Source organism: Rhinolophus hipposideros (assembly GCF_964194185.1).
Source record: "Rhinolophus hipposideros genome assembly, chromosome: 20".
In the NCBI taxonomy this organism is placed as follows: domain Eukaryota; kingdom Metazoa; phylum Chordata; class Mammalia; order Chiroptera; family Rhinolophidae; genus Rhinolophus; species Rhinolophus hipposideros.
Genome location: NC_138066.1, coordinates 35,692,324 through 35,717,784, shown reverse-complemented (window position 1 = coordinate 35,717,784; position 25,461 = coordinate 35,692,324). Strand labels below are relative to the sequence as shown.

Genomic DNA, 25,461 nt, shown 5'->3' with positions numbered 1-25,461 from the left:
GAACCTGAGGTATGAGACGTTCATAACTTACCAGAGTCACATGGATAGTTGGTGTCAGAGACAAGATTCAAACCCAGGACTGTGTGGCTCGAGACACTGCACTTTTAACCATCATGCAAAACTGCCTTTTCCTTTTTTAACCAATATACACTTTGCAAGAATTTATTCCCTGATTGACATTTGATGTTCTCAATATTAAAAAAAAGCTACCGGGAATGATTCTGTCCCTCCAGACAATTCTGGCCACTCTTCCCTGACCTCTCCTCTGATTCTGGGAGAGAAAGGAGAGGACAAAGAGGGAGAGAAAGAGTCATAGTACATGTGGGAAATGAGGCAGACAGAGAGATGGGAGGGAAAGAATGAGAGTGAGATTCAACAGAAGGCACCTGGTAAGTGCTTTCAACTGCTCGAAAGAAATAGGACAAATTCCAGCCTTCCTCGGGAAGAATTGTAAGACTGGTTGACTGTCCTCCACCCACCTTAAACCCCAATTATTATAATACCACATAACATAAGGAATATTCTGGTAACTTCCTCAGAGTGGAAATAGTAGTCATCTTAAAATCTTAAAATACATCTTTAAAGTAACTTTAAACAGGTAACATAGTAGGAGTATGGTAGGAATATAGCAAACAAAGAAATGGGAAATTATATTTGGGATATAATTTATATAGAATTTAAAAGGTACCAAGGATATTGAAATAAATTCTGTAAGTTTAGAGCATTCTATAAAAAACACGTAATTTCCGAACAAACTTGATCCAGAGTCAGAACATAGAGTGAAATAGGCTTATTTTACCTGACCAAAATAGAGTATTCTAACACACACACACGCACACACACACGTACACACACACACAAATGTATTTTAATGATAGCACCATTAAGCACTTTATGTGCAAGCATGGATTACTTAATTCCCACAATACCCCCGTCAATCAGGGCTGAGTATTATGAATCTCAGGGTACATTTGTAGAAATTGAAGCCCGAGGTGTTGGCAGCAGGTGGCAGAATCAGAATTTGAACTGATAACCAGCGCTGGCATCAGAATATTCCCAAGCATAAATTTAGGCTGACCTTTACATGAACTGTGTTTAAAATATATCAACTCTTACAACTAATGTTTATTTTTTAATTCACATAGAGACAGAAGCATGTCTTTGAGGCTAGAATTTTTTATTTAGCCCTTATCAAATGACACCTTCATTGGTCTCCTCTGTCTCCAGACCTGTGGGGTGATGGCTGCAGCATAGACCAGGGTGATTATAATTGTCACCATCCTCTGGCCTATTTGCACACTGCAGTTTACAGATCACAAAGCTCTCGTGTGCACATTGGTTACTGATTATATAACTCTTGCTTGTACATTGCATATCGATCCCATAGATGATGTATGTACATGACACACAGATTACATAGCTCATGAATGTACATTACATACAAATTACACAGTTCATTCATGTACAGGAACTCATCTGCTCCCTACAACAGGCCTATTAATTGCAGGGAAGATTATTATTAGCCCAATTTTAATGATAAAGAAGTTAAGATTACCCAGTGGGTTAATACTGTTACAGAAATCTTGATTCTTCTTGCCCATGCAGTGAAAAATCAAAGGTCAGCAAGCTGATTTGTATGCAAGCAGGGTTTATTAATGATACTTCTCAGAGAAGAGAATGGGCCTACCCCAAGTGGGAGAGAGGGGGAGAAGGAGAGGGAGAAGGAGAGAGGGAGAGGGAGGGAAAAAGGGTGAGGGGGAGACCGGCCCCTTGATTTACAGTTTGCTAGGTGGGATGAGGGAGTTACACATTGATTTGGCATGAAAAGGTGGTGCGTGCTCTTCCACGGAAGGGCTTGACTGCCTAAGAAGGGTGGAGGTTTGTTGACTCATATTCTTATCTTGCTCCAGACCACCTCTCATCATCTGTTGTTGTAAAAACAGTTACGTGGTTGGGGGCAGTTAATCAAAGCTAGTCATGTGCTTTTTTTATAGGTACTGTGGACCCCCTCCCACCCCCTCTTCCTAAATTTTTTGACTTCTACCTAACAATACCAGGGCAAAGACTTTACAGCCCAGGCTAATGTCCTTTCCACTTATCCACACTGCGACAAAGACACGGAAAATGTACAGTATCATCAGGGCAATTTTTTTTTTAAAGGAACAGTGAATTCTTTGAAACTAAAAGCACAGAAAAAGTGATGATTCCTAGCTAAAAGAAAAGAGAGAGTGGGGAAGGAATAAATCTAATTTTCCCAAGCTAAAAATCAAACCATAGTTAGAGATAAGCAGAAAAATAGGTAAGGAGAAGAACATCACCCACAAATGTAGAAAGGAGCGACCCAGAAATAAACCAGCAAAGATACTGTAAAACACATTAAGTCACCATAAACACATGAAAGAAAAAGAAATATGAAGTCACGGGTTCCGTAGGGGCTGGGCTCCATGGCACCTCTGCCACTGACTCACACTGGACAACCTAAGGCAAATCTTTCTCCTTTCACTGCTTTAATTCTTTCATCTATAAAAGAATTAGTAGTTACTTGTCCATAAAACAAGTTTAGAGTCTTGAACAAAATAGTTTAGCGAAATATATTACTTCCTGTCTAACAGCATACTGATTAAGACAGGTATCAAACACGTACAGTTTAAGATAGCATAGTACGCACTGTGTTTATTCTATAATCCTGTAGAGACAAATGCAGCATACACATACTACGGATGCCATAAGAATCAATAATAAATTTTATTTTATTACAATGTCTTTTCTTGATGGCAGAAAACTAATGCGGTGCTATTCCTCTAATATCCCTGCACATTTTGCTAAATCATTCTTCTATGGAAAATATTAAATAAACCACCATCCTCTCTTCTCTGGACAGGTGCAACCGTCTCCCAGCTGATCCCCCACACATTTACTCTTGCTCTCGTGTATTCTCCACAAGGCAGCCAGGATTATTTTTTAAAAAACACAAATATAAGTGAGGTACAGCACTCTTGTTCTTCAAATACTTCTGTGGTTTTCCGTGGCTCATGTATTGAAGATCAAAATACTTAGCAGAGTTGAGAAAGCCCAGCATCTAAATGCATCACCAAGTTTCATCTCATCCTACTTCCCCCCTTTGTTCTCTATGCTCCAGTCACTTAGATTAGGAATTCAATAAATATTTGTTGAATAAATAGATGAATGAATGAACGAATGGACAAATACATTGTATTTCTTTTTGTTAATAGCAAGCAATATTTTGGTGAACCAAACAAATAGATCATTGAATTTCAGGCACCAACAACTGTCAGGCGGGGAAGACTCCCGGGATGCCAGGACCTTCCCACGACCCTCCATACACTGGCCTTGCCACCCCATGAACCACAATGGGCTAAAGGTAAAACCTACCAGGATTTCAGCAGACTGCATGCAGTGATGTCTCAGCAAACCCACACCAATTACTCAAAATGTCTCCTTAAATGGCAAAAAAAAAGCAACGCCCAGTGAGCACTGAAGCTAATGTGTGGATTAATTCAAGGATTATCAGCGACAACAGTCTTTGCATAAGGGATTTATTTAATTACCTATCATGTTCTGCAGATTAAGATGATGATAAAAAGAAAAAGAAAGAGTGAAATCACTTCAGTCTTGCGCTAGCACTCCCCACCCACTAGTGGGGATCTGCTTTTCTTCTGTAGACTTGAACAAAATCATCCCAACAGACCTGGTGGTACGTCAAATGCCAAAGGTAGCACAAAAGGACTTTAAAGGCTTAACCCAGATTGTCTTGGCGCTCCTTTCAAAGTTATCTAGCTAGAACATCTCCCACTACCTTCTCAGAAAGGTTTGGTGTCAGCTGGAAAAGAAAGCGAAAAAGGGAGGAGATAAGGCTCCTTTTATTAAAGGTGATGGTGATAAATGAGATTCAACTCCCAGTATCATGGGTTAGGCCAACCCCTCCTTCCCAAGCTTCACACTACAGTACTGAATGACAAGTATGTCACTGAAATGATGATTTCATCACCACCAGGTGAAAAGATCCTGACAACCAGGCAATATGGTTCATTTCCATCAACATGGTTCATTTCAAGTACTCTACACAACACTCCTTATGAAATATTCTTGCCAAAAATGAGGCTTTCTCTGTTGGTGATAATGCTAAACTGCCATGTCTCCCTGAGAATTGGCACCTCTAAATTCGAGGTATTAATGTGTATAGATCAGAAACTGCTCCTAAGCACCCCAGAACAGACCTTCACATAAAAGATTGTGTCATCTGGCAGAGTATTGAATTTGAAAATATATATGTATATCCATTGACTGAAAGATACAGGCAGGAACTGTTTCTCTAGTCACAGAATCAGAGCACCTCTAAAGTAGACTCTCAATAAAATAATTAATTACGTGAATGAAATTAGAGGATTTTAACCCTGATTATTTGTGGCTAGGGACTTTAACCAACAATGGAATCAGAGAAAAAATGCATAGTTTGGGGTAGGAGAAAAAAGTCATAGAAACATTTTAAACATGGCTGGCCATTTGTAAATGTGTGTGAATCAACATCCCACAACAGCAAAAACTTCAGTGAACCTAAAGTATCATCTCTATGGGTTTAAAAATAATAATAAAGTACACAGAACAAGGAGCTCTACAATAATATAATGGAATCCCGCTGCCAGTCCTAGCTCTGCCATTTACCTGGCCATTGGCCCTTGCAGAAAGTATTTCCCTCCTTTTGTTTCCTGTCCGTAAAATGATGAGCATCAAACAGATGATAAGTATGGTTCATTTCAAGTCTAATATTACGTTCCTATAAAATATGAAAATCCTAAACATTCTATTGGTAACTAGAGGCCAATAGAGAAAAGGAACCTTTAAAGTTTTACAACAATGGATCCCAACTTTTTCAATTTATATACTCCTTTGCAAAGTTAATGAAAGCTGTAACCCCCCCTCTCAGAAGAGTGAACATATAAACATGCATAGAAATTTCTGCATACAGTTTTAGAGATTTTACTAACTGTCTGAAGTCTATCCACTGAATTCCAAGTTAAAAAAACCTCAGCGTAAGTTGAAGCACTGTCTTGTTTTTTCAGCTGGGAGATTTTTGCAATGGATACAGAAGCTACAAGAGCTTAAGCTTCAATGGTCAAGTAAGGCAGACATGAGACATGTTGTTATGGCATGAACAATACAAGTAGTGTACACAACACTCCCTGCGAAGTATTCTTGCCAAAAACGTCAAACCTGAATCTAATAAAGCCTTTAGATCTAACTTACAAGAAACACAGGGGTCAGAGGCATGTGTTTAAGATACCACAGGGATTCAATCAGCAAAATCCAGAATTTGGGAAATTCTATAGGATTTGTCTTTCCTTTCCAGCCACTCTTTCTGGCTGTATTAACTGGAACCTCTTGCTCCTTCCCAACCACAAAAGCAGTTGAATCCCCTTGGTTGGAGAGGTTATCTTTTTAAACCACACTTGGCCACAAACATCTTTCTTTTTCATCTCATTTCTATCGCAATTAGTCTCTTGTACAGAATCCACTACTGCCTTGTATTCTTCTCTAGACCAAAGTTAACAGACATTTATGGAGGGTCTACCACAGCCCTCCATGAACTGGAAATATTGAGGAATTAAGGACAAGTTGGTTATAGCCTGGGCCTTTAACCTTCCTTACAGTTAATACTGGGATCACTAAGGAGGCAGTGGCCTGATATACAGTCTGCACAGCAAACATCTTCCATGTTTTCTGTGTTCCAAATTGCTCAGAAATATGCTAATACAGATTAGGACCTTAATAAATACATACTGACTTGGATTTCTGTCAATATAGATCTCATTGAATTGAAATCTTTCGCTTTCTTTATTCTGATACCTTCTATTGTTCCAATTTCCTAACTCTTCTCTAAAGGCCCCAAATGCTACTCATTTGTGGTCACTTACAATGTTTTGTCTGCCTTACCCTTATCTAATTCTTTCCTGCTTTTCAAAATGAGATGAAGAAGAGTTTCCAACACAGTTGTCTCATGATCTACCATTTGAGAAAACTTCCTTCTGTGATCTTGAAACTCTTCTTGCCTGTGTGCTGTGTTTGTCATTATTTTCCCGTGCATATTAGTTAATATATACAAATATTATTTGGAAGCAACCTTAAGCTGTCTTGCCTTCCCCTCCTGGTCTGGAATTATATACTGAATACTTTTTAACTTGAACCTCCCATCTATTGGCCCCTTTTTCCTAGAAAAAAATAGAAATATAAGAAAATTTTATTTTTATTTGACAGTTTGATAAACTGAGGCACTTATAAAATGTCGGACATGGTGTCACTGCAGAAGCTGTTTTATTTCTATAAATGTCTAATCTTTTATGTAACCCTCCAAATCATAGGATAAGAACATAGCAATCTTGCCTAAAGATCTCCTACTCATCTGTCCTGAAATATCATGCATAGTAAAAATCTACTTGGGGGTTGTTTGGGCCATTCTTCTCTCACTATAAAGGAGAGGGTGCCTATGGGACATTTCAGTGATGGGACGATTGTCTTTAAAAGGCACAAACACACTGCTCCCAGTTAATGACAGCTAACTGTTGACAGGGCTCCCTTCTGATCCCTGATACACCCACGTGCAATCCCATTCATTCAATCCCCACCCAACCTCTGCTGCAAAACAGCCAGTCCCTTTTAATGATGAAGTCTTGATTTATCAGAAAGATGAACCGAGTGGGAGACAGAGTGCACCTGGCTCTTGTGCATCTTACAGACGGATGTTCTCATCTGGGAGGCTGAGCCCATGTGAACACAAACCGACCCTAACCTCGAGTCAAAACCATCCAAAGGGATCAGGAACCATCCACCCTGCTTGCCACCACACATCTAAACATGTCTCTGTTTCCCTTGTTTGCTCTTTTTATGGTGGCTCCCTTTTGTTTGTTTTCCTCCTGTCCAAAGATGGAAGGGACCATAGAACACATTAAAAGGGCACTCCCTCTGAGCAGCCCCACGGCTTCCTTTAGTCTTGACTAAATTTTCCATCTTGCACACAGTGAGATGAGGAAAGACCAAGGGACTTTTGCAAGGTTTTGTCGCCAGGGCGGACAGGCAGAGCTGAGTGTGCTTTAGTGATCTTATTTGTCAGTAGGGACGAGTTTGCCTTTGTGGCTGGCTAGTTCACCCCAGGAGCAGCTTTTTTCTATGCTCTGATTTTACAACTCACATGCTAAAGGGGGCAGGAGGTTCTGGTGCCAGAGGACCTGAGTTAAAATCCTGACTCTAAAAAGCTCATTATTGAGTTACCATATTTATGAAATGCCTACAAGAAGTCAGACTTTGGTGCTTGAAAGATAGACATAATCCCTACTTTCGAGAAGCCTGTAGCCCCAGAGGAGTGTAACAAATGCAGTATAACGTGGTGCGTGAAAGAATGTGGTGTGGGGTCAGGATACCAAGCTGTCTGCCCCTCTGGAAGATCTTGGGATCCAGAAGAGGTGGTTTCCTCATGGAAGGGGCACCCGACTCATGCAGGAAAATTTAGAAAACGACTGTTGAAGGCAATAACCTTTGAACTACATCTTGAAGGCAGGGGAGCAGGCCTGGGCAGCAGGCAGTGACTTTGCACGCAGTGGAAACGCAGAGACCCAGGCCAATGACATCTACAAATTCACACCTTGACTTACATTGCGCATGCACATCAGCTCTGAATCTTTCACCTCCATGAGTCCCTGATTCTTTATCTGTAAAATGGGAACAAGAACCCTTCCTGGCTACATCAAGAGTTGTGCGAATTAAATAAAGAACATCAAAGGGCTATGTAAACTGGGAAGTCCCATGGTCACCATTAGGAAGAAGTGTTGTACTGCACTCTGTCAAGATTCAACTCAGTGATAACAGTGCCACGTGGCCGAAAGAATCCCATCCTGGCTTTGCCACTAATCCTCCCTCTGTCCTCTGCCACACTCCCACTATAGGCCTAAGGTTTTCTCCACTGTAAAATGAGTGGCTTGGAACAAAGAACGGGCGTCCCTTCCACTGCAGCCAGTTTATTCCTAATTCCCCTTTAAATCTAATTACCAGTAACCAGCACGTGGCTCCCCACCCCGGACTATTTCTGTATTCATTCCTAAACTTTACCTTGGCAGATGAAGCATAAAATTCATCAAGCACATTAGACGACCCATGGCACAGTTCCGGTTTTCCTCCGTGCCCTCTGCAGGTCACCGACCCACAGAACCCAGCCTTTCCAGGATTCAGGCGGGACGGGCGGCTGGCCAGTTAACAAAGGCCGCACTCCTCCCGGGGGCCGAGGGAAGTCCTGAGCGCAGGTCAGGGTTGTTTGCTTTTGAGGTGTGCTAGGGATGAAAGGCACCTTGGAAGTGGAAGGCTCAGCCATTTATTAATTAATTATAATTGAGGGTTTGTTCTTAAGAATGATTCCTTTGAAATTACTTTCCATCAAACAGTGACAGCCACAAAAGCATCAGATGCTCAGAACATTCTCCATTTCCTCAGCACGAATATTTTTATTCTGGGCCCTAAGATTCTGTTCTGATCTGGCTCATCCCTTGGGAGTCTCTCCCATCATTGCTTTAGAGCTGGGATTTGTTTATTTGGGGGGGGGGGAGCAGGGAATGTGTGTCTGTGTGTTTAATGTCTACTTTTTAAAAGGAAATCTATGCTACACCAAATAACATTTTTGTGGACTTTAATCTGACCTTTTTGGATCAATGGAAAAACTCCCTGGAAAGATTAGAGAGACACCTGAGATTAATACCCTTCCTAATGTCGTGGGCCACACCTCCGGGTTACAACTGGAAGGGAGAAACAAACTGGTCTATCGACGTGGCTCTAAACAACAACAACGTGTGTGAAGGCCCGGGGCACTTCAAGATTGACCAAGAGGAAACACATGTTGCACAATGATACGATCTTGTTGGTACAGTTGTCAGAGAAGGAAACTCCCACAGCGAAGGGCATAAAACCATCCAGGGCAGTCTGGGGCGGCTTAGTTCTGCGGTGCCAGGGAGCAGAGCAGAGCCGGCCCTGCCCTACACACAGATGGGACCATGAACTCCAGACAGAGTTTCAGCCAGACCTCCTCCGGCTCCCTCCTTGGCACAGGAGGCGGCTGGCGCCGGCCAGGGAGCTACCCCCAGGCTCCTAGCGTCCATGGGGGTGCAGGGGGTGTCCACATCTCCCTTTCTGTCACCTCACCAAGCTGCCTATCCCCTGGAGGGTCTTGGGGGTCTGGAAGAGGCAGTTCCCTCCTAGGTGGAAATGGGAAGGTGACCATGCAGAACCTCAATGACCGCCTGGCCTCCTACCTGGAGAAGGTGCGCTCCCTGGAGGAGGCTAATACAAAGCTCGAAAGTCGCATCCTGGAATGGCATCAGCAGAGAGATCTCGGCAGCAAGCGAGATTACTCCCAATACGAGGAAAACATCAGAAGCCTGCAGGAGCAGGTAAGATCTTGGGTGACCCTGGAACTCGAGAGGGGGCTGCATTTCCAGGGAACCCTTGGGAGGAGAAATTAGTATGAAAGACAGTTTCCAGGAAAATGGCAAAAGAACTTAAAAGTAATTGTGAACAAAGGTATTTGAGGATATTTTCTCATTATACCTTAAATGTGGACTTGGGAAAGTCTGTTTTGCTTATTCAATCTTCTGTACATAAATGATGGGGAAAATCTAAAAAATCTAAGACAACCAGCTGCTGTTCAGTGTCACTTATGATCCAACGATGTCACAGTAATGACAAGGGCTGGTATGCATTCCTCACGCTCAGTATACAAGGCACAGGAGCATTTAGTTACTTTCTCTTTACATCAGTTCTGCTCCACCTTAAAGAACTGGCAACAGTGTGATTATCCAGCAAAGAAAGGCTGAGTTATACTATGTTGGAGATCACACCTAAAAGCTGTCACTCCACTAACAGATAAATCATTGTGACATCCCTCATTGTGACAATGTCATTGTGACATTGTGGATATTTCCTCTTGGGGGCTACTCGAAGTTCTGAGTTCTAGATGTTCACAGTTCTGAAAACAGCATATTGCTAGAAAAACATAATAAAATGAACACAATTTTTGGAGTCTTAGGGTTAGGATAAGTTACGGAGACTTCTTTAAAAATAAAGAACTTTCCAACCAAACAGTTAAAAAGCTAAGCTTATATACCTTCTGGGACATCTCATAACATTGGCTAGAAGCAGGGGAATCCAGTAATCTCTTAGGTTGTTTTTTAATGCAACATAACTTCCCTTTTATGTAAAGCACTCCCAGAAAATTTCCTGCAAGATCTTGATTTAACCTATCGTAGAAAGGGCATCACAGGTTTCCAATATTTCTACTTCTCAACACTTAGTCATCCTTACTTGAATGTAGGAAGGACCAATCAAGATAATATAAATCTGTCTTCATAATAAACCCTAATTATTGAATAATCAACCTAATAACTGACTGTAATTACCTTAACTATATAGTACATGGTTGTCTTTACAAAAAAAAAAAACAAGGTGACTCAACAATCCTCACCATATTTTTTCATTGATAAAGTTGTTTTGGTTTTTAGAATAGAGAGAATAGAAAATTTCTGCAAATGGACAACTGAGAACATAACTCCCAAAAGAAATGTGAGGTGAGACCTGGTCAAATAATGTATTATCTGACAGTAGAGAGAAGGCGCCAAAGAGAGAAAAAGGAGGGAAACATTTATTGAGCACTTGTTGTATGCCAGGCATCATGCTGGGTACTTAATACACTTATTAGTGTTTTCCCAAAGCTTTCTCGAATGATGGGAATGTTCTATATCATCTGATTTAATTCTCACAACAACCATGGAAAAAAACTGAAGCTCATAAAAGTGAAATAGCCACCCAAAGGTACCACAGGAGGCAGAGGTGGGATTCTCAGCCAGGGCTGTTTCCGATGGCCTTGATTTCCATATGGTATGGTGCTGACTAGCCTACTTCGTACAACCATGATTTGTTTATTGATAAAGATAATGTATTACATTTGCATTGTTAATTAAACAACAAATCTTTCATACACATTACTCATTCTGTGAAGCAAGTATTTTTACCCCTAATATATACATAGATGAGCAGACTGAGACCAAGTGGTTGCCTAAAATCTCCAGAGCAGAGTTGAGAAAAGTGAGTGGGGCCAAGGATGAGAGCCTATAAACAACCTATAAACTTGCCCATGCTCCAGGTGGCCACAGATTCTGGGTTCAGACATTAAAGAGAAGCTTCCTCAGCTTCGAATTCAGCTCTTTTCTGGATTTCTTACCTCAGTTGTTACAGTTTCTCCATATTAGAAGTAAACAACTCTTGGAAGTTGAGGTTGTCTACCTATCCCAATCTCCCCCATTTGCAGGAGAGAAAACAGAGGCCAAAAGACAACCCACAACTACTTGCGGCTGAGCCCTTCCCGGGCCTTGAGGAAATATTCTGAGTAAATACAAGCACTCTCCCGCTCTTCTTTAGGGATATTAAATGCTACTCAAAAAGTCTATAAGAAACTGAGTTCAAAAGTTAATCCAGTCTTTTTGAAACACAGAGGTGGACATAGACAGATATGAGTATAGCTCGTAATAGAACTATATTTGGCATTTTGGTTTACATTTAAAAAAATCTATTTTCCTCTCTCTGGTAGGAAATCACACAGCCTGGAGCAATGACGCTGCACTCATATACCAACCAGATTTTTTAAAAAGAATTAACTCAGGGCCCTAGGGAGAATCCAGATGATTAATCATAACACACAATGTGAAACCTATGCCTCACCTGTTATTTCTCAATCCATCTTCATCCATTCGTTACTGGATGTCTCAGAAATAGTGGCTGTAGCATAACATTCTATCAGGTAACCCAAACAGGGGGAAATAGTTTGGGTTTTTAAATGTGCTCTATGTCAAGTGCATTTCAGAACTTAACACACATGTACTATGAGAATGCTGGCTGGGAAATCAGAGTTTTGACATGGGCTTTGCAATGGATCAATTATCAGTCCAACTCAGGAAAGCCCAATTAGCCCACGGGTGACATTTTTGATGTTTTCATTCTGTGGTTTCTTTGGATGTCACTCCACACCTCAGTGCACAACTAAGGCTAATCCTAGGGACCCCAGGCCTTTTTGGATGGAGCTACTTTTATTTCCCATGAGCTTAGAAACGCAAAGGATAAAGAGCCTGGAGGGAAAAGCATTTGGTAAGAAAGTCCCTAAGAAGCCCCATAGAGGGAAGACAAGGAAATACCTACAGAATCCTATTTTAGAACAAGGGAAGTATCCATAGTACCATTTGGAATCCACCAAAGGCAGGGTCAGCCAGCCTGATTACCTCCACCACAAAGTTGTTGTATCTCAACATATAAATCCTGGGATTTGTCCAATGCAGACATTGGCTCTAGTTACAAAAGTGCAAGATTTTAAGGAACACTTCTCTGAACTAATTTAGTTTCAACTAATTTTTCAGAGTGTCTAAAGTATTCCCAGAATATACTGTTACACCATTATTTTATTTAATCTCTTCTAATTCTCATAACTCTTTGAGAAGAGGCTATAATAATTATTATTATTACTATTATTGCCATTTTATGGATGGAGAAACTGACACTAGGCAATATCACTCAACTAATGAATGTTGAGCAAGATCCCAGGCCCTGCTCTTTGAGTCCAAGACCCAGTATTATTAGCACTTCTGAGTTCTGCTATTGTGCATTCATGATACCGAATTCCATGTAATCAATGGAGCTTTAAATAGGAACAGATTTTTTAAAGGTGCCTTTGTATTGAGGTATAGCTTTGTCCTATGAAAATGCTTTCTAAATAAAGGAATTATCTGTACAAATACAAGGAAATGTCACAGGAGTCTCTGGTTCCAATTAAGTTACAGAAGGTCGGAGCTAGGATCTCTCAGGCTACCTGTTTTTTAGTACAAACTCCTTATTTAACGGATAAAGAAATTGAAGCCCAGGTGGTAGAGAGACTGACCCAAGTTCACACCCAAGGTCACAACAGGAAGTAAAAGGAAAATCTTCCAGTTCCTAGTTCAGCACAGTATTTGGCACAAAAGTATTATTATACTTTTGACACTAAGACATACATCTTCCACCCAATTTTTCTGAAGACAGTGACATACATCAAATGTGCACTATTTCTCTGATTACAACTACCAGGAAGTATTTACAAATCGCATGTATACACAATTGCTCAGCTAGACATTTTCAATAATATTTTTCTTTTAAAAGACATCTAGTGAAAGTCTTTAACTAGAGGTTTTAACATAGTTAAAGTTTATTAAGCTGCTTCATTAGATGGTAAATAATTATTTCAGTTAATATTTTAATAGCTGTAATTGGGGCATTCTCCTCATGGAATAATTTACAAACAAATACACATCCCTATAAGTTATGTATATGACTACAGTCTCTTTGGACAAAAATATTTATGGTATGTGATGACTAGTATAAAATACATTTCAAATTAGTTTAAATGTACTGTAACATACATTGAAAATTAGTTTGATGAACTAACGTCAGTAATACTTTGTATCAGTGATACTGATCAGAAACACGAATGCTATCGCAGAAAGAATCTAAAACAATCACTGCATTTTAGGGGCACCAAACTAATATGCACAATAAGAAAAGGATCGGAACCTAAGCCACTTTTAACATCTCAAGATGTGGATGAGCTTAAGCAAAACACTAAGATACATTCATAGTATTCGAGAGTTGAAGACATTTTGAACAATTACTCTCTTTCCCTTTCCTGTATCATTCTTTCAGCATTTGCATCAGCCCTGGCCTGTCAAAACTCCATGTAAAAACAGACAGTGCAGGCCATATCCTTACGACAAATACAGTCTTCTGCTTTGCACCTAGTAGGTGCTCAGTAAATATTGATTGATTGGATTATTCATTGTTCCGCTGCCAGAAGAAGTTATACAAGTCATACACCCAGGGGACTAGAGGGCAGAAACGAAGCTTTCCTGTGCAGTGTGTCCCACTGAAATGACTCTTCACACGTTTTACAGGTAGTGAATGGTAAGCTGAGCAATGCCCAGGTCATTCTTCTCATTGATAACGCCAGGATGGCAGTGGACGACTTCAACCTCAAGTAAGTTCCTTCTTCACAGTGTGTGTGTGTGTGTGTGTGAACTGGGGGGGGGGGGGGTTGTTTTATTTGAGTTGCTTTTGTTTTTGTTTTGCAAAAGGAAAATTTATCTCACCATTACCCCCATATAAAATCTTACTAAAATATACTTAAACCGAATATAAAACACTCTCTTTGGTGTAACGAACTTTGAACATGAACCAAGAATTACATGTTAAAAAATTATTGTTCATTTTGGGGTATGATAATGTTATTATGCTTATTTTTTAAAATATCTTTTTCTTTCCTTTTTTAAGATTTTTTTTTTTATTATTGGGGAACAGTGTGTACTTCCAGGACTTTTTTTCCAAGTCAAGTTTTTGTCCTTTCAATCTTAGTTGTGGATCTTAGTTGTGGAGGGTGCCGTTCAGCTTCAAGTTGTTGTCCTTTCGGTCTTAGTTGTGGAGGGCGCAGCTCAGCTCCAGGTCCAGTTGCCATTGCTAGTTGCAGGGGGCGCAGCCCACCATCCCTTTCGGGAGTTGAACTGGCAACCTTGTGGTTGAGAGCCCACTGGCCCATGTGGGCATCGAACCGGCAGCCTTCAGAGTTAGGAGCATGGAGCTCCAACTGCCTGAGCCACCAGGCCGGCCCTAAATATCTTTTTCTTAAAAGATGCATTCTGAAGTAGTTAGGGATGAAATGTCACAATGTGTGTAATTTACTTTAAAATACAAAATGGAATACAGATGAAGTAAATATGGCAAAATGGTACTTGCCAAATCTACGTGATGGGCATGTGGTTGTTTAATATTTTATTCTCTCTAACTGCAAAAAAAAGTAACATTGAGTCATCATCACAGAAAGACAAACATGAAACAGACATACAAAGAACACACAGCATGGATTAATTTGCTCCCATTAAACCTAAGAGTAAGAGATTCACCTCTAAACCAAGGTGAGTCCTTACAAAGATCACGCCTTCCAACAACAGGTGTACTTTTCCCTCCTTCTAACCAAAGGTATGAAAATGAGCACTCCTTCAAGAGAGACTTGGAAATTGAGGTTGAGGGTCTCCGAAAGACCTTGGATGATCTGACCATTATCACAACAGACCTGGAACAGGATGTCGAGGGGATGAGGAAAGAGCTCATCCTCATGAAAAAGCGCCATGAGAAGGTAGGACTCCCCAGGAGTCACTAGCACAGCTCTTAATTTACACATTTCAATAGCTACAGAAGAAACCACCTCTATGCCAGTGCTATTGTCCTTTAACCTAAATAATCATAAGGAACCACATAAACATCGAATCTTTCCAATTTCAAGGTTATCTACTCAAATGTCAAATACAACAGCCAAAACACAATCACAATTAACAATGGACTGGTCAACAATTTTAATACATAGTGCTTACCTAGATTTGTTTGTTAACGTGATACTGGAAGAATAAATGTGTGAGAATGAACTTCCTTCTTTGACCCAAGGTGCAGCAAATTGAGGGACAATAGAGTAAAGAGAATCCGCCACTGACCAAGGTAAATATGACTATGTAGTGGCAAAAATGAAGAATCCTAATTTCTGGAAACATTTATCCTACTTTCAAAACATTACCATCTATCTAAAGTCCCCGAGACTTGATAAAATGACAGAAAACCGATCCTTATTTTAGGCAAACAAAATTGCTTATGAACATCGAAGACCCTCGGTTTTTGAACAGCTGGTTAGACAATGACTGTTAATTAAACCTCTCCTTTGGTTTCTTGGTTTTCATGATATCCTATGGGCGTCAGTCCTACAGAGCCCATTATAACGCACTGAAGAGATTTTAAAAGCTTCTACACCTTTTGGCTTTGGGTTACTGAACTATTTCCCCAAAGCTTTGGTCTGTAACCTGAAACACTCAACTGCTTAGTTATGTCATTGCTTCACCCATGAAAATTTACTGACGAGTACTTTACACGCTATGCAAACATAATTCTTGCTGAAACATTTTCACCAGGGATTAAGTCAGTAATCATAAAGGCCATTTTATTACCTGTCTGGTGCTATTCTTTATTTTGTAAAAGTATATAAGAGGGAAAAAAATCACATAATGTTTTGTCATCAACAAGTAATAACGGAGAAGCCAAACCAGTGAACGAGTAGCAACCACATAAGCTGGATTTTTAAAAGATCCATTCACTGTTGCCAATCAACACACTTCTTTCTGATTGTCTCAGCCAATTCATTTTCTTTCTTTGTGATTAAACAGGAAATGGAGGAACATCATGTGCCAAATGACTTCAAGGTCAATGTGAAGGTGGATACAACCCCGGGGACAGATCTGATTAAGGCCCTGGAGGACATGAGGCAGGAATACGAGTTTCTGATAAAGAAGAAGCACCGAGACTTGGATGCTTGGTATAAAGAGAAGGTAAAAGAAAGGGGCCCAAACTTCCCAAAGGTTCCATTTCCACGGGGTCCAATGCCAACGCCTCTGCTCTTTGCTTGGTCTCACAGGCAATGGCCACGGCCCAGGAGGGGGCCAATCCAACAGCTGTTCAGAGCAGCCAAAGTAACATCCATGAGTTGAAGCGCACTTTCCAGGCCCTGGAGATTGACCTACAGACACAGTACAACAGGGTGAGTCTGAGCGAGGAGAACCTGAGTCAGGTGTCACCTCCTCCACAAAGCCTTCCTGTTCTCTCTCTTGGGCCCAATACCCCAGCTCCCCTGGGACATCTCTCACTTCTCACTTTCCATCCAAATTGTTCATCATGAGAATGATAATACAAGCTATCATTTGCTGAGTGTCCACATTGTACCAGATGGTGTGATAGGGAGTTCATTATATGTGACGTCATTACCCCTCACATTAACCTTTCCGGGTAGATCTTAGTGTCCCCACTTTAGAGATGAGGAAACCAAAGTTCCAAACAATTAAGTAAATTGGCCACAGTCACACAGCTAAGTGGTCGGTGATGGAGCCACATGGTATTTGGGGGGCAGGGCAACTCTAAACTCCCATAATCTCTGTCAGGGCTCACCCACTTACAACCAGGCTGGTCCCCAAAACCTCATAGAGAAAAATTCTGGTGCCCACATGAATTGGTGGCAAATCCAGGCCTGGCTGACTCCAAAGTGCTGCTCTATTCATTACGAATGTCTTATCACCCAACCAACTGTAAGTTCTTATGTCTCAGTCATTTCTATAATCTTCAAGGTTTTTAGTGAAGTGCTATGCGTGAGTGTCATAGCACTCAAAATTCATTAAGTGAAGTCTATCTGAATCTTCTAATCATTCACCAATATCATTCCTGAGTGCTCCTCTACCCTTGGTCTTGGGGAGAAATTATTAGTTCATTTTGTTGCAGGCACACATGGTAAATTACTGTTAGGTTTTGGGAATCAGTGATGGTGAGCAGATATTTAAAATCTGCACTGTCAAGGTGATAATGCATGCAGAAATAATCACAGTGTTTTACAGCTTTCGAAACATTTTAATATACAGTACTTCACAACAATCCTGCAAGGTCAGCAAGGCATTCATACCCGTTTTCATGCATTCTACTATCTGACACTATTCTAAGCATTGAGGATTCAATAATAAATGATTTTATATTCTACCGAGGATGATAGACAATGAATACACAAATCATCAAAATATATATTAGATGGAGAAAAGTGCTCAAAAAAAAAAAAATGAAACATGGGAGAGAGGTAAGCCATACCAGGGTGAAATGCTGCCATTTTAAAAGATGGTCAGGAAAGGTTTTACTGTTAAGGTGATAGCTGAGCAAAAACCAAGATGTGGTAAGGAGGTGCATTCTGTGGTTATGAGGAGGGGGCTCCAGGTGGAGGGAACAGCAAATGCAAACGCTCTGAGGCACAGGTATGTCCACTGGGTTAGAGGAACAAAGGGAAGCCAATGTGACTTCAGTGAGTGAACAAAAGGGAGAGAAGAAGGGAGGAGAACGGAGGGGAAGGGAGGGGGGAAGGGATAATTGTCATAATCAAAAAGTATTGCTTGTGATGAGGGTTGCCAGATTTACCAAATTAAAATAGACACTCGGTTAAATTTGAATTTCAAATAAACAACAGAGCGTTCTTGCTATAAGTATGTCCCATGCAATACTGGAGCAATACTTGGGACATACTTGTACTAAAAAATTACTCATTGCACATTTGAAATTCGAATTTAATAGGTGCCTCTATTTTATTTGGCAACCCTACTTAAGACCCTTCTCTGAAGATACAGAGAGACAGCAGTCCCAGCTGCTGTTTCTCTCTAGGAGTTTTCAATCTGGCCAGAGACAGAGGTCAGCATAAGGAGGTAAGGAGCAGATTAGGGCGGGCGCCATGTGCCCAATCCAGAATAAGTAACGTAAACAATAAAGAGGACAGGAGTGCAGCAGAGTTGCCAAGAGAACCCTGACACGAAGGTTTTATGCCCAGAAAAATGCACTTCAAGAGTCCAGCCCCTGCTCAACCCCTGACCACCCAAGCCCCAAACCTGTAAGTCAGCCCGCACTTCTCATCTTCCCATCCCCAACAGCCACCAGGACACCTAGCAGAGTGGTCAGCGTATTCTAACTACTCCACAAGCACACATTATTGAATCAATCAAGCCATCAGTCAATTGATGTTAGACATAGCGTTTCCTCTTTCAGAAATCTGTTTTAGAAAACATGCTATCCGAGACGCAGTCGCGGAACTCCTGCCGGCTCCAGGACATGCAACAGACCATCTCCCACTATGAGGAGGAACTGAGACAGCTCCGCCATGACCTGGAGCGTCAGAACAGCGAATACAAGGTCCTTCTGGGCATCAAAATCCACCTAGAGAAGGAAATCGCCACCTACCGCCAGCTCCTGGAGGGAGAGAGCCAGGGGTAAGGCAGAGGCGGTCAGGGGAGGGAAGATGGAAAGGGCATGCCGCTCCCATGTTTGCGTTCATGGACCATAAGGTTCTGTTAGCAAGCATCACTCGAGAGCAAAAAGGTTTCTGTTGAATTTCTCCCAAAAATACTTAGATCAGGTTGTAGTTCATAAAGCAGCAAGTGTGAATTAATCAGGTATTACTTCCAGGACACAGAGATTTGAGGTCAACAGCTAAAATTGATATATTAAAATCTCTAGAAAGAAACACTAAGAAGGTTTAGCGCTAGTGTTTCCCAGGGGGAATGCACACCATTTTGTCTCCAAAGAAAGGATGGCTGAGGGAATATTTTAGCCTAACAGCAGATTCATGAGACATTGAGGTATCTAGATTTTCAGTCTGTTATTTCTGATCACCTCGGGAAATAACAATAACTGGCCACCAAAAGGGCGCCTACATTTTATGACCTAAGAGAAAGGGTTAGAAGTTTTTTTTAAAAAATCCATAAATAGTTATAGGACCAAACTGTAAATAGTCTGGGGCGGGGGCGGGGGAGAGGCAGTTATGGACTTCAGATCCACACACTAGAAAGGACCCTGCTGGGGGGCAAAACCTGCAGGCTGCTGAAAGGATGGGGGTGGTTCCGAGACTTCCCCTGACCCCAGGGTTAGTGAGAGGCCTATTCACTGCCTTCTGGACCCAGGAGGGTTCTCTCCTGAACTCATGACCTTGAGACTACAAAGCTCAGACAATTATCCTCATTAAAGAGCTATGAATTTACAAGCAGGCAAAGGAAGTAAGGTCATCTTGAGAAGTCTTTTTTCGATTGTTGCCAAAACTAAAATGAGCTTTAACTTTTTATCATTTTTATAGGACAATGGAAGAATCTAAGCTGAGCGTGAAAGGTAAAAAACTGTCTTTCATTGTTTCAATCTATTTTTTTTTAAATCAGCATATTTATCCATTCTGGAGTACTCATAATAGTGTACTCCCAAATAGCCAGTGTTCAATTTTTCTTTTACTCCCAAATGGCCAGGAATTTTGAATTAACAAATTAGATAATAAGAACAAAGTGAGCTCTCAATGTTGTCCTCAACAATATATATGAAAGCGCTTTGCAAGCACTAGATAAAAATAATCACTAATATTATTATATCTCTATTATAGTAAACAGAATCTGTTTACTAAACTCCTAGGAAATTACAAGGAAATGGTTTTACATAAGTTCCCAAACTATATTTTGTTGAGTACTAGTGTCCCATGAGGTTTAAATTGTCTATTATTAGGTCTGTGCAAAAGTAATTGGGGTTTAAAAGGTTAAAAAACTGCAAAAACCAAAAAAAAAAAAATTAATTAAAAAAAAATTGCAAAAACCTCAATTAATCTTTTGCACCAACCTAATATGAACAATGTGTTCTATGGCCAGATACGGCTGGGAAGACTGTACCCTTCTCCTCTTCGCAAAGAGCCATGTTGCGTTTCAGTACGTTAAAGATGGAAGTGCTGGGTGGGGAAGAAAAGGAACAAGAAAAAGAAAGAAACAACAAAAGTTCTACTTTGTTAAACCCAGTGTCCCCAAATATCTTTGATCTGGGAACTCTATTTTCTCAGATTACCTTTACCATCTCACAAAAGTACCAAGAAACTCGTCTGGGACAAGGGGCACTTTCTGATTCGTTTGTGGTAAAACTGTCCTAAGGCATTAGGGATTCAGAGAATCAGAGTTCAAGTAACCATCACCGAACAGCTGTCTAACTGCTACCCCTCTGCCAGGTCCCAACAGATGGTCCTTCCACCTCTCCTCACCCATGTCCAGGGATGGGGAACCCATTACTTGATGGGGTGGCCCAACCTACTATTGGAGAGGTTTGATTTTAACGAAGTTTTCCCTGCATCTCTATTAATGGTTTCAATTCTTCCCTCTCGTTTAGAATCAGTTGATTGATGTCAACAAAACACTATTCAAATAAATCATATCTTTGAAAAGTGTAACCATAATAAACATCACTGGCTTCTCGCCCATCCCTCACATGGCACGCTTTCTAGATCTTAAAAAGAGGTGCCCAGAATGGCATTCAGTGCCCTGCAAGCTCAAAGAATCTGTGAGGCAAGTGCCACAAAGCCCACATAAGCAGAAAGGACTCCTCGAGTGCTTGTGGTCAGAGACTAGATGCTGCTTCAGGCATGCCTGGGATGACCTCTAGAAGATGACACTGTTCAGACACCCTCATTTCCTGGAGCGTAGGCGAGAAAAACTTTCCTTGGTGAGATCCCCTTTCATTCCAGCAGAGAGAGCCATATTGCTTAGTGATCACTGTGGAAGGCAAAAAAGAGCCTTCTGGTGCTGAGAGCAGGGAACTGAAAATAGTACATACAGTTCAGATGGTGGAGGGACCATGGCAGTGACCTCTTCGTTGCTCTTTCTTTCAGCGTCTTCAGCTCCAAAGATCAAGGCCATCACAGAGGAGAGCATCAATGGAAGAATAGTTTATTCTCAAGTGAATGAGATCCAAAAGTGTGCGTGATGCCAATAAAAGTTTCTGCCTGATGTAAAAATTACTTTTTCGCAATGGAAAGTCCTTGCCCAGACACAAATGGGTGAGTCCAAAGAGGTATCCTTGGAGTTATCAAACTCGGGAACTTTTTTTTCCTCTGTAACAATCTCACCAGACATTCCATAATGATCTTGGTATACTGCTGCACTTTCTGAATCAAAGTATGAGTCCAGGAGCTTAAAGCTCTATTTTCCTGCTACAGTCTTTCGATTCCCATCATTGTGTATCTGTTTTGTAGCCAATAAAACTCCACACCAGCTGCATCAACGTCTTTTTTACACCATAAGGCAAGATAAGAACTCAAGATCTCCTCCTAATAAGAGCACTATCCACGAAAGATCCAGAGGGACCTTAATGTCCACAGCATCCAAACACTGGGCAGAATTACTATCCCGCAGCCATGCAACCTGGGGACAAGATGTGGCTCACAAGTCTCTCTAGACTTCTGCCACAGGGAAGGGAAAAGAAATAAAGGGAGGCCCAGAAAAACTCACTGAGAATGTGAGATGACCAAACCTTATTCTAAGAAAGAGAGAGAAAGAAGGGAGGGAGGGAGGGAGGGAGGGAGGGAGGGAGGGAGGGAGGGAGGGAGGGAGAGAGAGAGAGAGAGAGAGAGAGAGAGAGAGAGAGAGAGAGAGAGAGAGAGAGAGAAAGAAAGAAAGAAAGAAAGAAAGAAAGAAAGAAAGAAAGAAAGAAAGAAAGAAAGAAAGAAAGAAAGAAAGAAAGAAAGAAAGAAAGAAAGAAAGAAAGAAGCAATTGACCAACAAACATTAAGGGCGTAAAAGAGACTTAAAGCTAGAAGTGGAAATTCATTTTAAAAAATCCTCATTATAAATAGATTCAAAGACCATAAAAGGGGAATTGACCCATCCAAGATCTGAACTGCAAATATTAGGATCCAGAGTATTATGTGGAGGTATAGTAGGCTAAAACACAGACACTATGCAGCTCTGTCTTCTAAAGAAGATGCCATTTTCTCAAAGTGTAGCAGTGTGAGCCATTGTCCAAGGTTGGTACAGAGGAACAATGCTGGAGAAAAGAAAGATAGAAACCCACATACCTACTAAGACATCATCAGAATGTTGTATGTGGAATTATAGAATATTAACAATTTAAGGGACCACAGGCACAGGCTAGTCAAACTCTCCCATTTTACAGACAAATAAACTGAGGCCCAAAGCAATAAATGCATTTACCCAAACAGTCACTGTATTGTTGCATCTGGGCCTAGATCCAGCCCTCTTGACTCCATAACAGTTGCTAAACTAAAAGTGGTGTAATTTAGTTCCATTGGCATCTAACACACTGACAATGTCCCTATGTCACATAGAGACCTATGTTTGGTGTCTATGTTTTAACACTCTCTTGGAAAGTATCACTTTTGATATTTTCTGAACTGGGCATCTGTGAAAACTGGATTAGTCTTCCCTTTAAGGCAATAATTGGTGTTTCTGATTCTTAGTGCCCAAAGAATCTGAAATTAGGCAAAAGGAACCCTGGATAATCACATCACTGCAAAATGTGTTACTGATATAACTGAAATACATTAATTCTCTGGGGTAAAATTATAAATTTATCTTTGCTGTGATTACCTCAGAGAATGTCAAAAATAACTACTACCCCAACATCTTCAACGAGTTTTCTTTGTGCAGTATTTGTCTCTGGAAACTTCTGATGTTTTGAGGGAGCAAGAATGGATCCATGTCACACTTCAATAGTTCTCTTTTTCTATTTCATTTTACTATGAGAACTTCTCTATGTTAATAAGATACTATTGTCTAAAATCAGATCTAAAAATAAATTCTTTTCTCTATGTTAGCACCAATTCACTCTATTTGAGATATTACCTCTTTCTTGAAATTTAGAAATTATGTATAAAATATACGTGCTTTCTCAAGGTAAAGTGAGTATTGCTAGTAAAATCTTTCGAAGACTATTCAAAAAGAATATGACACGCTAAAGAGAAAGTTATAATACTTGACCCAGAAAGTAACCACTAACTTTCCATTTACCATCATAGTTTATATATGATTTGGTAACAGCAAATTGTAATATACAAATAATTTTTCATTTAAGGAGCTAAAATATCCTTACAGTCTTATTAATTTTCACTGTTGCAATGAAGGTGAGTCACTCATCTCAGTTTGCCCAGGAAAGTCCTCAGTTCCAGGCAAAGTGGGGTGGTTGGCCAACCTATCAATAAAGAATTACTCTTGTCTCAGTCCATTTGGGCTGCTATCACAGAATCCCGCAGAGTGGGGAGCTTATAAACAATACAAACTTATTTCTCATGGTTCTGGAGGCTGGGAAGTCCAAGCTCAAGAGACTAGCACAGTCGCATTCTGGTGAAGACCTGCTTCTTGGTTCACAGCCTGTGTCCTCACATGATGGAAGGGGCTAGGGGAACTCGGTGGGGGCTCTTTGGTAACAGCATTAACTCCATTCGTAAGGGCTCTACCTTCATCACCTAAGCACCACCCAAAGGCTTCACCTAAAACCAGCACCTTTGGAGTTTAGAATTTCAACATAGAAATGTTTCAGACCATAACACCTCTATTTCACGAAGGAGAGACAAGTAGAGAGAAATTAAACCACTTGCCTTAATAAAGAGACAATTGCATGAGGTTAGGCTCTAGGGTAATCTAAAATAACATCTCTCCCACATCTAAATCAGCCCCAAAATCTTTTAAAATACCCATTACAAATCAATTAGTGCCTATATGTTCAGATGAGTTGCCAACCAGATAGGTTTTCATTTATATTTGGTTTTGACCCACACACACCCAACCCACATAAAGGAGTTGTAATACATTATATTGTTTTTATTCCTGACACACTTTCGATAAATAGCAGCTATTCAATTACCCCAAACCCAGTTGAACAAATAGTTGGCTAACCCAGAGAGGATAAAGTATTACTTTGGAATTATGTATTTATGTTGACATATTTTCCAAAAGTACCATAATATGGTTGGGTGGATAGATCCATTTAATATTTTTCAAACCAATCAAATAGATGCCTTTACTAAATGTTCATTTTTCCATTACTGTTTTTATATACATACGCTGTTAATGATATGTGAAACTGGGAATGAAAGTGAAAATTTATTATTAAGGAACATAGAATTTGTATGTTGGATGGAGAGGTCATAGGCCTGAGAAGGGAGCAAAGACTCAAATTATGGTGAGAAAGGTGTGTAAGAGGAAGGAGAATCTGAGAAAGGTCCTTGAGCATAGGGGTTCTCACACTTGGCTGCACCTCACAGTCACCTGGGGAATTTAAAAATTCTAATTCCCAGGCCACGTGACAGATCAATTAAATTAAGGTTTTTGAAGGTTGGGACCCAGGCATCAACATATTTTAAAGAGTCCCAAAGTAATTACAATGTATAGCCCAGCCGATAACATACTGTTTTAAATTCAGGCTAGTGCTTTTGTATTTGTATGTCCCCGTATTACTAATTTGCTAATACTCCCATAAGAATTAATGACAGCTAATAGAAAAGTAAGAATCTCCTTTGTGTCAGTCCCAATGGCTTGTGAGTCGAGTTTCATTTTACAGAACTGTAGAGTACTGCTTCCAGGAAGGACAGCTGAATAAAAATGTAATAGTAAGACTAATGTATTAAAAATGATTTCACAAAACTGCAAACTTACTTCCACATGACTGTAGTAAAATCTCTTTCAAGTGCTTAATCAAATATTTTCACAAAGTGTTAGGTTCCTGTAATGAATGTCTGTGACGAAAATTTGCTGTGTTATTTAAGCCTCTTCATTTCTTTTACCTCTTAGATTTTTTTTCACAGTAAAGTAAAACAGTCCCATGTGCTGGTAAGAGACTCTTAGGGAAAACATTCTAAGCCAACTGACTTATTTAAATTTAATTTGAGGAACACGCAAGTAATTCTTTTCTTAAAGAAATATCAGATTGCTTTATATTTATTTCCCAAATGCATATTTTATATTTCTCTAA

The 25,461-nt window shown here is 40.4% G+C and overlaps 1 protein-coding gene across 1 annotated transcript; it reads left to right on the top strand.

Annotated features, from left to right (window-relative positions):
• Nucleotides 1–8,948: 8,948 nt before the first annotated feature.
• On the top strand, nt 8,949–21,967 carry KRT23 (keratin 23). The gene is made up of 8 exons (XM_081029550.1): nt 8,949–9,446; nt 14,022–14,104; nt 15,100–15,256; nt 16,329–16,490; nt 16,577–16,699; nt 18,727–18,947; nt 19,808–19,839; nt 21,365–21,967. The coding sequence occupies exons 1-8, from the start codon at nt 9,051–9,053 to the stop codon at nt 21,457–21,459; spliced, it is 1,269 nt and encodes a 422-aa protein (XP_080885676.1). The 5' UTR covers nt 8,949–9,050; the 3' UTR covers nt 21,460–21,967.
• The last annotated feature ends 3,494 nt before the right edge of the window (nt 21,968–25,461 follow it).